At 53.3% G+C, this 13652-nt stretch overlaps 1 protein-coding gene and 1 long non-coding RNA gene across 2 annotated transcripts; one reads left to right on the top strand and one right to left on the bottom strand.

The window, feature by feature from the left end:
- Nucleotides 1-415: 415 nt before the first annotated feature.
- Nucleotides 416-1217, bottom strand: LOC132251767 (angiogenin-2-like). The gene is made up of 2 exons (XM_059731697.1): nt 1200-1217; nt 416-925 (listed from the first exon to the last, which is right to left on the bottom strand). The coding sequence occupies exons 1-2, from the start codon at nt 1215-1217 to the stop codon at nt 416-418; spliced, it is 528 nt and encodes a 175-aa protein (XP_059587680.1).
- Nucleotides 1218-7774: 6557 nt separating this feature from the next.
- On the top strand, nt 7775-9610 carry LOC132251665 (uncharacterized). Its single transcript, XR_009463637.1, has 2 exons — nt 7775-7971; nt 8846-9610. It is a non-coding gene; the product is annotated as an uncharacterized LOC132251665 (long non-coding RNA).
- The last annotated feature ends 4042 nt before the right edge of the window (nt 9611-13652 follow it).

Genomic DNA, 13652 nt, shown 5'->3' with positions numbered 1-13652 from the left:
TGCGAACACAGCACACATCCCTGGGGTAATGGATGACCAGCAATGGACTCCCCTGCTCACACCAGCAAAGAAAATGATTAAAAGGGATGTAAGAGCATAGAGCCCCGAACAGGAACCAGGCATTGACTTGCTTGCATTGAATCAGAGGCTCACAGAGGCAGGGGAAACTCTCTGCTCAAGCTCCTCCTGGATCGTAGGAGGTCAGTGTCTGAGACACCCAAGGCAAGAGGCTGCTGTACGGTGCAATGGAGATGAAGGGGCACTAGACAGGGAGGACAGGGAAGGGCAGCTCTACTGTATCCTGGGCAAAGGGGGCAGCAGGGTGAGAACGGGCAGCAATGCAGAATTACGGTTATGGAAAGCGACTGGGACATTTCAGTGGAGGGGCACCAGGTCCAGGAGACCCAGGAGCAGGTCAGGAAGAGCCAGAAGCACCGCCTTCCCTACGCACTCGGATGTGGGTTTTGTCCAAATGCACCAGGAAACCTTGATCATCACAGTCGAGGATGATATCCCTGAAGTCTTTGGTGGCCCGATACCTGAAGTTCTGAAGGGACTTCTCTCCGGAAGCCTTGCAGGGGGTGATCTGGAAGCTCCTCTGGCTTTTGCGCAAGCCTTCACCAATGCCCCCGTCAGTGCACACAGCCCTGATAGCATTTGTGTTCTCATGGATGAAGGTGTTTGTCACCTTGCAGATTATCGGTCCATCTCTGTTATTCACCCTGTGGTCTTCCCTCAGCATGTAGCGCATTCGGTTGTTGCAGTACCTGTCATCCCGGCCACTCGGATTGGAATCAACGTGTTGGAGAAGAAACCTTTCGTACTCCTGTTGGTTTGCTGACACAACCAGCAACAGGGCCGAGCCTGCCAGAGCCCACAGCACAACCAGGGACCCTGTCTGCATCATGGCTGGGAACAGATGATCCTAGGCATACAGAGACACAGCATTAATGAGAGAGACAGGCAGAGCTGCCCCAGCTCAACCAGCTATCTCTGTTCTGTTCTCGTCTGTGCGCCTCTATTCCTTGCTTTACTCTGGGGTGTCCGAGGAACACCAGCAAGTATTGATGTCACTGCCTAAAGTGATTGTAAAAAGTGTTGGTGGAGAAATACCTGGCACCAACCTCACATGTATTGATGTCACTGTCTAAAGTGATTGTAAAAAGTGTTGGAGGAGGAAGTCCTGGCACCAACCTCACGTGTGCCCGCTCTATCATCTCCCGTTGAATCATTCCCATGCTCCAACTCACCCAATCCCCACAGCCCCCACATGCCTTTAGCATCCTTAACTCCACTTGTGTTCCCCCCCCCCCCACCACCAAGACCTCTACTTCCACTCCATCTGCAGTGAATGCAGCCCCCCTAGTCCTGTATAAAGATGGGGAATAGTATCAAATGGGTTAGCAACAGATGCCACTTCCATGAATCCACCCCGATGCCACCATTCAAAACCTCCTAGTTAGCACCGCTCTCGCTCCCTGCTTGTGTCTCTGGTGTCGGATGTACAGAGTCGATCAGCTGGAAGATGTGCGGTGGGCTTTGCAAACTCATTTGGATCGGGGTGCCTGGCTCCCTTAAACTGAACTGCTGGACATTTGACTCAAGAATATAGCCCCCAGAGTGAGTGAGGTAAAGCAGAGCTAAGGTGTCTCGTTGCGGATCCAGAGGCACGCACCTGAGCCCTGGAGCCAGGCCACAAAGGCCGTCCCCAGCTGACTCAGTTCTCTATGGACACTGGTCATTAAGGCCAGGGAAGCCAAAGAGATTAGGGTAGACAGAAGGCACTTCACTACCTTGAGTGATATTGGCCACAGAAATAAGCCTGCTTGATACACTCTAGTGCCTTGGGCCTGCTGGGATTGGGCCAACTTTTGACCTTCTAGCTGTAACACCGATGGCCTTGGAGCCCAGGTATTTCTCCCTTGGCTTTAATACCGCTAGTTGTGCCTTTGCTTCAGCCTTCCCCAGCACAGGGGATCAGCCTCACCCTCTGCTAATCATGTCCTCTCCACCCAGCCTGTTTCGGTATTTCAGGATTTGGTTGCCCTATAACGGGAAGCTTCCTTAGGTGGAAAATGAGAGGCAAAATGAAACTTGGTGTTTTCACACCAACTCTTATTCTGCCAATCCCTCTTACCTGCCTCCAGTGCTGTAACTCATAGCTAAGACCAGCATTGCTGCATACTTGCACCGACCCCTGCCCCTCTGCTGTGGGGGGATAAATCACAGCAGTCCTGGTTTCTACTTCCCCAGGTCCAACTGTTTAACCCAAAGGCCTTTCCGCTACTACGAACAGAGCCCAGGTGTCATAAATCCCCTCTGCTCGTGACCACCGGACACTGCTCCCTCCCTGAGCAAAATACAAAACCCAGGAGTCCTGGCTTGCAACCACTTCTTCACTAACCACTGCACCCAAACTCCCTTGCTGAGTTGAAAATGAACTCCAGCACCATTTTGCTCAAACCCCAAAGACCTTTTAACATCTGGGCAGAGAACCCAGGAGCCTTGACATCCAAGCCCTCCTTCTCCAACCACTGGAGCCCACCCTGACCCTGGATAGGGAGCACACCTGAAATGCAACTCTTCCGGCCTCCCTCCCTCCCTCCCCCTGCACTGCCAACCACCCTGCCAGAACCAGGATAGACCCAAAACCCTGGCTCTCAGGCTCACCTGCTTTCACCAACAGAGGGGTCACACTTGGCACTTGGACTTCTCCACCTCCTCTCTCTAGGGCTCTGGGATTTCATGCCAAAGGGTCTGCTGTGCCCACAAGCCACCTGTGGCTCAGTCGTCTGTGAGCTGAAAGCCTGGCTCGGCAGCTGGATGTGGATGCTTGCAGAGCTGACCCCAACTCCGACCTGACCTCTCCCTTTCTGGCACCTGTTTATATGGAGCAGGCTGGGATGAGAGGAGGGGTTCCCAGGCTCAGCTCACAACATGGAAGGGGCGGCATTAGGAAACCAGGGTGGACGAAGTCCAAGCCTGGGCAGGAAGCCCAGTTTCACAAGCAGCTGCTGGAAGAGAAAGAGGCCCCATTGCCTCCAACAAAGCCCTGGGAGCCAACACACCCCAGGCTCCTAAACGTGCATTGAGCAAGACCTCCTGCATCCTTCCAGTCCACCTTGCCCCATCCAGCCCTGCTTGAAGGGCACCACGAGCTCATGGGGGAAGGAGTGGAGCAAAAAGAGAGAAATCTCCATTACAGTTTTTTGGGTTTTTTGGTCTGAGATATTCCAAGAGCAAGCAGCCTGATCCCCATGACACTGCACAAAGCTCCTTGCCACCTCTGTCTTGACACACATCGGAGACTGGGCATTTTACTCCTTAGGACTTGAGGCAAAAGTGCCTCAAGCCAGGCAGAGTGGGTGTGATCATCCCATTGGGGAGCTGGGCCTTCACATCCTCTTGGGAGAAAAGAAGGGAATGAAAACCATTCCCAGCTCTTGCTCATTGGAGGTTTTATTGGGGTTTGTTGAGTTTTTAGTGCTTTTCCCCTTTATGGTCATTTGGCTGCACTGCATCACAGGAAGCAGAGGGACTGGGGGGTCAGGTCCAAGGAACCTTCAGCATCGTGCTGGGTGACAGATGCATTGGTCGAGGGACGGTGTGATGCCTGCTATAATGGGTGTGGGTGACTGGGAAGGCACAGAGAGACTGGGGCAATTCCACATTGCACAATTTCTCAGTGTGGGTGACTGGAAAATAAGGACAGGAAGAGCCAGAGACTCATTTTCAATCGAATTTTCACACTTGGCAGCCTGCAGCCCCTGCGCACACCAACCGTGTGCTCCCACCAGCTCCACTTGTTCGACTGGCTCCCACAGCACCCTCTGCATTTCTTTGCTCTGCTTTTCTTCTGCATATAAGGTCAGGGACATCTTATGTCAATATGGAGCCTTGTGATGAGGTTGACAGATCAAACCCACAGCATGAGGAAGGGATTAATAGCAAGGAGCTCTGAGTGGGGAGCGCCAACCTGTATCTGAGCGAGTAGCAATCATGTGGAAACCAGTAAGATTTTGTTGATACTGGCATTTGCTAAGCTATACTGAACCTTGATCAAAAGTCTCCTTTCCACGTCTGCTCTTAATGATCTATCTCCATCTCTTGCTGTTTGACACTAAAAAAGATGCCAGGACCCAAAACACGACTGCAGATATCTGGCCTCGTTTCTCTAAGCCACGTTACCCAACTTCAGCATTGCCTTCCTAAGAAGGAGTATTTGCAGGCTGCTGTTTTTAGTATAAAGTCTGGGTTGCGCTTGACCCTGACACCTAACCTGGATTCTTCAGTCTTGAACCTTAAAAGCCTGCTTTGGCCTGTCTTGAGCTTGTATTCTGATATTAAAGGACTCAAAATTGAGAGAGAGAGAGGTCACTTATTTTCTGCTCTACAGCTGGGAGGTAAAAGTCTCTGATAATGACATTATCTCCAGCAGCATTTACCTTTGACATCATGTTAAAAATGGCTTTGTCCACAGCCAGGTATGGCAGAGACATCTCTCCAAGAGCACGTGCTGTCAAACCTGTATTCCTGTGAAGGTGATTTCATTTCACAGTGTAAGTGAGAGCAAGTTGCTGTGTTTCTAACAGCTTCCATCTCTTGTTACCCAGCCAAGTGCCTGTGGGCAAAGAAACCAGTGTGTTTGGCAACGAGAGCCCTGGAGAGGTGCCAGGATGAAATAATTTAAAATAATCTGTCCAAATCCCCAAGCTCTTCCTTCCTTCTCCCTCTTTCCCTGCCCCAGAGCAGTTGAACAGACAGACTGTTGCAGCCGGTTGCATCTCACCCATGTCAGGATTTGCCACCCTGAATGGACGTTTCTGTAGCAAAGAGGGCAAAATACATGAGCTTTGTAACTGAGCTGTGGCATCCCAGTCCCTCTGTGCCCTGAGCAGCTGCTTCACACATCCCTGTCCAGAAAGGGAAAGTGGAGGATCCCTATCCACTAACACACACAGGAGGATTAATTCAATGGGATGCTGGTGCATGGCCATGCTGGGCTGTCTTCTGAGGGCCCGTAGGCCTCCCCACGCTCAGCCAGAAGTTTGCGGATGAAGGTGCACAGTGTTGTGCAAGGCATTTGGAGGGTTGACATGTGTCTGTTGCCCTAGGAAGTGGAAGAGCTGATGCCCTGTGATCTCAAAGGCCTCTCTGGGGCTTGTCTTCACTAGGGACTTCCCACATGAACCCACGCTGTGCCATTGCCAGCAGAGAATTTCAGCAGCAAGGGAAAATGCTCCCTCCATGGCAGCAAGAAATGAGCACCAATTTTAATTATGCCCCAAGAGAACACTTGGAAATTAGTTAAGTCAGACACCACTGGGAGATCTCACTGGGGCACACATCCAGTGTCATTATATTGCAACAGCATGTTCAGATGTCACTCTCTCTCCAGACTATGCACTTGTGTGTTGGCATCCGTGGGTTTCAACTCTGGCACAGCTGGGAAAGGGCCAGGAAAGAGGGGCCCCAAAGTGGAGACCGAGGGCTGAGGCTGAGGGTGGAGAGGACTGTTCATGGTGACTGAGGGGCAGCAGCAGAGCTGTGTGTGGGGATCCCAGGGCTGGGATCACAGGAACTGGGACTGAGGCATGAGGAGCACTGGCAGGGCTGTGGGGTATGTGGCAGAGGGTGGGAGGAGTCTGTAGCTTGAAGCGGCATCTGGCGAGAGTTGTTGCTGGGCTTTTGAAACCATAGTAAAATAATCCAGTGGGCAATTCTCAAGATCCCAGTATGAAAGGGAGTCTGTATAAGAAGTTTTTCACCCTGGGCAGTAGCAGCAATTGGGGGCAGTGGCAGTGGCCAGGTCAGCAACAGCCGCCTTCCAGTGCCCCCGATACGTGGATGCGGGACATGCCGTGGGTGTGCATGTGCATCTGTGTGGTCCTGTTGGCTAAAGGTGAAGGAAATCAGCACAACTCCATGCTTGTGTACCTGAAAGAGGGAGAGGAATGACTGCCCACGGTGAAGCCATTTCCAAGCTTCATCTTGCATGAATCCATGCTCTGTCATTGCCAGCAGAGAATTTCAGCTGCAAGGGCAAATGCTCTCTCCACTGCAGCAAGAAATGAGCACCAATTTTAATTATGCCCCAAGAGTAGACTTGGAAATTAGTTAAGTCAGACACCACTGGGAGATCTCCCTGGGACACAGACCCAGTGTCATTAAACTGCAACAGCATGTTCAGATGGCACTATCTCTCTTTAGGCCACTAGCTATCCCCATATCCTGCTTTCCCCCACTCCCTACACCCATACAAGCCTTGCTGGGACATGGATCAATCTATACTGCTCCCACAAAGGCTTTCCTAGCATTGACCAGAGTAAGCCTAACCAGTAAACTTGACTGAACCATGAACTCCTTACTTAAGCAAAACTGCAGGTCCTGAGACTTCAGCACTGACAGCATATCAATAACACCGGATGCGGACAGCAATGAGAGCCAGCCTACATTTGACAGCCCAGAAATGCGAGAGAGTGGAACAGAAACAGGGCCTTGTTACACATGAATTTTAGGCAGCTCAGGGAGCTCTTAACCCCTGGGTTGTCCACACATCAACACCTGGAACTAGTTTTAAGCACACTTTAGGTGGCTTCAAGTTGTGCCACTCCAGGGCATGTTTATCTCTGATCCGTGTTATCCAGCTCACGGTCCATGAATGTGTGGCCACTCCCCATAAATGAGCTACCCAAGTTGCAGCCCTCCAGCATCCCAGGATGCAGTGTCCCCTCCCCTCCCCTCCTGTTCTGTGTGGCCAAACTTTTCATCACCCGAACAAACCCTACTGCCCAAGGAGGTGATTCTGGCACAAAGCCCAATGCCCTTTCCCACCCCAGGAGTGCAACCCTTTGCAAACAGGCTGCAGAGTGCATGCCAGCTAGCCAGGTATCAGGGCACAGAGGGGTCCAAGAGATGGGGGGAACAAATTTGGGGGGCAGATCAGGTCCCCATGATCTGGGGCTTCCTTCCTGGGGCAGAGGCAGTAGGTCTCCCAATAGCACCTCCCCTTGCTGCTCCTACCACCAGGCAATCCAAGAAGCACAACCAGCACCCCCCAATCCCAATTTATTAAAACATGAGATCTCCTTTGATTTACTTCTTTCTTTTTAAGTTCTTTTTAAAAATTATTTCTGTTTATTTTATCCTTCAGTGGCTGACTTCCTTCATTTCACCCCTGCCCATGCCCAATCTTTCCCACATCCCCACCTAGGGCAGGGATTGAAGCCTGTCCTGGCTCACTAGCCCCTGCTTGCCACCCATCTCATGGCAAATCAAAGCTCTGCAGGTGGGGGACAGTCAGAGAAGCCTTAAGGTATGACTGCTTCAAATGCAAGCACCTCACAATGAATGCTTGCAGAGCACCTGGGCCCCAGGCACCCAGCTATGCCCGTGTTGCTAAGATTTGGGCTCCCAGATCTGTTGTATCAAGGTTGCTTCTCTAAGCTGTCCTGAAACCAAAGTCCAGCTCAGCCTCCTGTGAGGTAAAGAGCAGGTTGTAAACTCAGAAAGTTCAAAATAGAAAGATGGAGCTAGTGCAAAGGAAACAGCTCACGGACACCGCCCTGGGACAGTGTGGAGACCCACTTGGGGAGGAGAGTCAACAAAGTAAAAGCTTATTGGCAGCACCAAGCTAACTTAGCAGTAGGAGGATGAGATCACACCCCAAGCCGGTTTATGCAGCCAGCATAAGTGTTGCAAGCCTGAGATCAGGCCACTTTGGGAGGGAGGGGCTGAAAATCAACTCTAAACAAGGAAGACTAAAACTCAGGAAGCCAGCTGAAGTCACCTGATGCAAGCAATAATCAAAGAGGTTAAACAAGAGCCTGTGCAGGAGAGTTGGCAGCAACCAGAGAGGAAACCACTGAACAGACCAGCGACTGGAGGCAGCTGCCCCAGGACCTGCACCCCATACACAGAAGGAGCAAGTGCGGGAGAGCTCGAGCAACAGACAGAGCCTTTGGGAGCCGGGTGAGAGACCTGGGTTCAGGAGTGCCTGAGTGAGATTCGTGCACTCTGAACAAGGAGGATTTTGTTGTGTTAAAGCAACAATTAATTTTTCTGTTTGCACATTCCCCATGTTTCTGCCCCGGTGGGGCTGCCTCTGTTAGAGAGACAGCATGCCGGTTTTGTTCTTGTGTAAACTTAATCATTGTGGGGGGTGTTGAGTTAAGGTGTGAACCTGCTGCTCTGTCTCTTGTATGACCAGTGGTTTGGGTTGGGAGGAAAGGGCAGGACAAGGTCCCAGTGTTGCCCAGAGCAGGGGGGAGACTGGGCCCAGTACAGAACAGGGTAGAGATGGAGCCTAAAGAGGGACAGAGACCAGGGGCTGAGGGTCCACGGCACTAAAGGGCGAGACAGGGCTTGTGTCCCAAGGTTGGGAAGGACAAGGCAAGGGCTGGTGCCCAAATAAGCCAAGGTCTGGTGCAATGGACCTGAGCAAAAGGGGCCAGGTAGAGTGGTGGGGGTCCCAACTAGGGAAAAGGACCGAACAGTAACACCTGGGTGGCACGGACATGGCTGTAGAGGCAGTTCGAGGCCATGGACGCAGCCTGCTGCTCTGGAGATCTCCCAGAGGCTCCTGGCACTGGCATCTTATCTCTCGTCTGATCTGCAGCCAATCTCCTGGTCACATCTGTCATGGCAGGGCCAAACCCACTGTGCTCAGCAATAACCTCACCCATTAAAAGAGCCAGTTCCTGCCTTGAGGAGCTGGCGTGGTGGGGGGCTTTTGGCAAGGAAGGGTCTTTGGAGCTGCGCAGGGTATGAGAGAGTAGTGGGAGGGTTGTGAGAGGGGAAGGGCAAGAGGGAGTAGTCATCCTTGTCCCTTGTTGGCTCCAACCAGGTACTTGGAGCAAATCTAAGGAAGCCATGTCTCCAAGAGATGCCTGCCCTGCCCTGCTGCTCCTCCTGCTGACCCTGCCGTCAGCCTGGCCAGCCGTGGACAGCGGGGAAATAGGAAGCCAGAAGTTTCAAAGGCAGCACGTCGACCCATTTACTAGGCAGCCATATGATGATGCCTACTGCAATCGGAGGATGAAGGCTCAGAGAATCACCTTGGGCACCTGCAAGACCCCGAACACCTTCATCCACGTGCCATCATCATTAATAAATAGCATCTGCACTGGGGCTGGGACAAAAAAACCACGAACCAATTATTACTACAGCAACAACAGCTTCCTTGTCACTGAGTGCACGTTTGTAAGCGGCTCCCCACCGAATGGCTGTAAATACAAGGCTAGGTCCTATAAGCAGAGGATTTGCATCGCTTGCACTAGAAACCTGCCTGTGCACTACAGCTCAGTGAAAAAGTGCAGGCCCTGAATCCCGCACTGCTTTGCAGCTTTTGCTCGCAGCGGGTCCCCAGGGCCAAAGCCTCTCAGCCTGGCCCTCTCCCTGCTCCCTTCTGGACCATGAAGCCAGATCATTCTGTGTCCCCAAATCTTAGTCTCCCCATTCCAGCTCTTCTGCTGCCATCAGGGTCTGTTGTGCACTACAGGAGGGGCCGGATCCTGGTGCAGAGCAAGCACCCTCCTGCTGCCGAGTCCTCAGTGCTGTTACTGAGCTGAATTTCTTGCTGCTTTCTGCAATAAACTTTGGCAACTGCAAACTGACCCAGAGTGTTTGTGGGGGCTCGGGGCAGAACAAATACCCACTTGGTCTCCAGGAGCTTGTGGGGAGCATGAATCATGGGGTGGTATCAGGGCCCTTTCCTATTTAGGGTGGCATTCCCCTTCCCTGCAGCAACCCAAAGGGGAAGGAGGGGAAGAAGGAAGATCTCTTCTTGTCTTGGGAGCCATCTCCGCAGGCATCTTTCTCTCCTTCTGCATGGAGCCTAGGCCCCAGGCAGATGCAGCATTCACTTCAAAAGCAACAAATGCTTCAAAGGGTGAGTGAGCAGACAGCAAGCCCTAAGAAGCCCTCCAGAAAGGGCCACAGCGCTCCAAAAAATGAGCCCGGCTCAAGAAACTATTGTTAGCTTTTGGTTGTTGAAGCACTTCCAGTCATATCTGCATGCTGCACAAGGCACGCTGGGAGGTTGCTCAGGTCTCGGGCATCCCACAGCGCTTGGCTCTCCCCCACCTCCGCAGGGCAGTGGGGCAGGACAGGGGGAAGACTGGGGTGGGCAGCAAAGCAGGGCGCTCCAGGGTGCCTGGCAGTTTTGCAGCTGGAGAGCAGGAATAGCTACGTGCATCTCTGACTCGGGTCCCTGGCCCCCCAGGGTGGGGTGCTCAATAATCCCCACGGTTTTCTGACCTGACACTTCTGCTTCATCGCACTTGGAAGGCAGCTCCTAAGTTCGACTGCGTTCTGCGTTATTCCACTTGGGAAACGTGCATGTTGAAACACCCTTAAATGTTGGTTTTCCTGCTACCTGACATTGCCTTCTCGTTTGAAAAATGCAATTTAGTTTCATTTTGAGTGGAAATTGAAGGCACAAATATTGAATAGTTTTTGAAAACCTTTGTTCGTGTCATTGTAAAATCAGTTGTGCTTTGCACTGACAATTCATTTTTCTTCGTTTGAAATTTCTAGCGGAGGGCATGGACCTCTTCCTCAGATCTCTTGACCACATTTCAACATGGTCCACGGTAGAGCCCCGATAGCTCTCAGCCCCCAGCTTTGCCTATGGCAGGGGAGGGGGCTTTGGGAGTTTGGTGGCATGATGCCATTGCCTTGTAGTTGTGCAACAAGATTCATTGTGTAATTTTTGCAATACGTTAGCTAAGGAGTTACATATCTGGGGTGCAGTACTGCCCACTGCAGCAGGTAAGGGGGGAAGAGGAAGGAGAATGGGGGTGCAGATCAAGGCCCCCATGCTGAGGGTGGGTGTGAAGCAGAGAAAGGGGCGGGCACTGGGATGAATGGTGCCCCTGGGGCAGGTCGTGGGATGCTCGAAGCCCAGGAGGCTTGCCCAGGGGTGCAGGGAGCACGCACCTCAGCACAGCCCCGGGGGGGCACGTGCCCCCAGATCTGTGCACGGGGCAGAGACAGGCTGCTGCTGCGGGCTGTACAGGACTTCAGTTAGATCAGTCTTGTCAGGCCTGATCTGCTAACCCTATTTGTGATGTGGGCTAACTTTGGTCTATAAATGGGCAACCTGATCCACCAAACTTCCTGAACTTCTGTAAAGTTCATACTTCGATCCCTAATTGGGTCAATCAAGTTGAAGGTCCGCACCCGAGTGAACTAAGTTAGATTGGGTGGCCATTTTTAACCCAATCTAACCTCCCTGAACATCTGTACCTAGCCTCTGTGCCTGGGAGAGCCCCAGCTCCTGGTTAACACGTGGTAGCACGTATGCCCTGACTTCAGCAGCAATGCCCACCTCACTGCCCACACAATCCCCCAAAAGGCAGGACTCCCTAAACAAGCAGACACACGCTCCCCAACCTACCAGGCTTCACCCCCCTCTCTCTCTGCCGTGTTCAGGACAGAAGCCAGAACAGCCAGAGGAACCAGGAACAGAATTTATTTACAGAAATCGTGCGTGTGCACACATATGCACGTGTAGCAGCTTGCTCTCAATTTGTGCCAGGCCTCAGGCACTCAAAGCAAAATATAGAAAATATACGGGGCAGAGTACACCCATGGTTTGCATCTGGAGATTGTACCCTTCCCCAAGGGCTTTTCGAGATTGCCTCCAGGACCTGGGTGGCTGCGATTTGGACTGGTGGTGATGAGTCCTTTTCCAGAGACCTCAAAGCTGGAAGGAGAGAGGAGACGTTCATGAACAGACCACTCATGCTAGTAGCGCCACAGGCGGGTCATCCCTGGGCATCGGGGCTCAGGAGTGATGTGGGATGGGCAATCCACAATACATGCAGACGTGCGGTCTCTCAGGGTCCTGCAGCCTCTCGGCTCCTTCTGGGCTCCAGAAGGGAAGGGCAGGGGCTGGATTTCTGACTTACAGCTCTGCAAGTGGGCGATGTTCAGCCACCTGGTAGTCCCTGGGCTGCTGTACTCCAGCATGATGCCTAAACACACAGCAGGGACAACTGATCAGCTTCCCCCAGTCGGGGTGCAAGGAGAACTCAGACCCGAGGCAGGTCACTGGTTCCCCTGTGCTGTGTTTGCCATCGCAGGCGGTTACAACCAACACACTCCCTGCACGCTGCAGCCCAGGACGCCCCTGCCCCATCCCATTTGCCTCCCCCATGAAGTGGTGCCGAGCAATCCTGAGCCATGCCGGGTGACCACATCCCAGACACATCTCCATCACTCAGGACGACTGAACCACGGCCCAGGGTTTCTCTGCCACCACCCAGTCATGCTGTCTGGTTCATTCCCCCTCCACACCAGCCTTGCAACACTGGGAGCATCATGCTTTCCCAGTGCTTTCTGGGGAGCCTGAGGCACGGGCTGATTCGCAGCTTGACCATTCCTCGTGGGGGTGGGGGAAACGCACAGGGACCAGGCATCCTCTCTCACTGGTAAAATGTATTGCTGCTGCCCAGATCTCTGGCCAGGAGCTGGTGTAGTACCTCCTGGTCCTGTAGCACAGACCCTCCAGGAGTGCTGGTTTTTCTTTGACCTGGAGAGACCAAGGACACGTGAGCGCCTGGTGATGAGAAGACCTCTCGCACCACATGCTGGTGCAGATCAGGAGGAAACAGGAGCACCAAGGAGCAATCTTGGCCTGTCCCATGCCCCGTGGTCCTGGACCTGGACCTTGCAGGCATTGGCACTGCGCCCCGGTTCCCTCCCTCCATCCTACAAAGAGCCCTGCCCTCCCTCACCTCCTGCCACTCACAAACTCACTCACCAAGTGCCTGCAAAGGTCTCGCAGCAGGGCGTTGACCCGCACCTCTCCTGACCCCTGCACATAAAAGGCCAGGACTCCCTGCACCCTCCTGAGCCCCAGGTAAGGGCAGCAGAGGCCCACAGCTCTTCTGCACTCCTGAAAAACACAGTCACGCCAGGTCTGGACTCCCTGCTGACTGCTGAGCAGAGCCCAAGGCTTGCCTCTTGACCCACGACTGTGCCCAGGCCAGGAACAGGAGGGGCTGGCCAGGAGGAGCCTGGCACTAGGCACAGAGGAGAGGCGGTGGGCAAAGGGAGGACTTCTCCTGCCTTTCAGGTGCCACCTGCAGCTGACCCCTGTCTCCCGCTCAGTAAACCATGCGGGGAGACTTCCTGCATGCACAGGGGGTCAGATGTGCAACCTGCCCTGGACCTGGGAGGCAGCCCCAAGCTCAAGGAGGTGCCTGCATGGAGCCGCCCCAGTGGGAAGGGGATGGCCACCACAGGATGCAGGAATGGCAGAGCTGCCCTGGGGCTGGACGGGGAGACCTGGGGGGGGGGGCTGAGGACACCAGTGTCACTGGCCCTTACCTTGGCCACCTCCTTGTTGGGGTCCTGCAGGTGCAGCAGCAGCGCTGCCCAGCTCTGCCTCACCTGGGTTTTATACCAAGTGTGCCATCTTTTTCTGAGGCACCCTGCCAAGGTGCCGAACAAGGCAAATGAGGCTGTGTGCAGGGCATCATCCTTCTGTGGACAAGAAACCCCAGTGGGGTCACAACCAAACCTCTATCTCATGGGCTTGCTTTTCTTCCTGAGAACTCATTTCTTCCACAACAGTTAAAATCTTCCAGTTTGGACTGGAGCAAGGGGCAGCAAGTGCATCCCCTCCCCGACAGGGCCCACAATGA

The sequence above is a fragment of the Alligator mississippiensis genome, chromosome 7 (assembly GCF_030867095.1).
Source record: "Alligator mississippiensis isolate rAllMis1 chromosome 7, rAllMis1, whole genome shotgun sequence".
In the NCBI taxonomy this organism is placed as follows: domain Eukaryota; kingdom Metazoa; phylum Chordata; order Crocodylia; family Alligatoridae; genus Alligator; species Alligator mississippiensis.
Note: the sequence above shows the minus strand (reverse complement) of the source record. Positions and strands in the feature narration are given on the sequence as shown.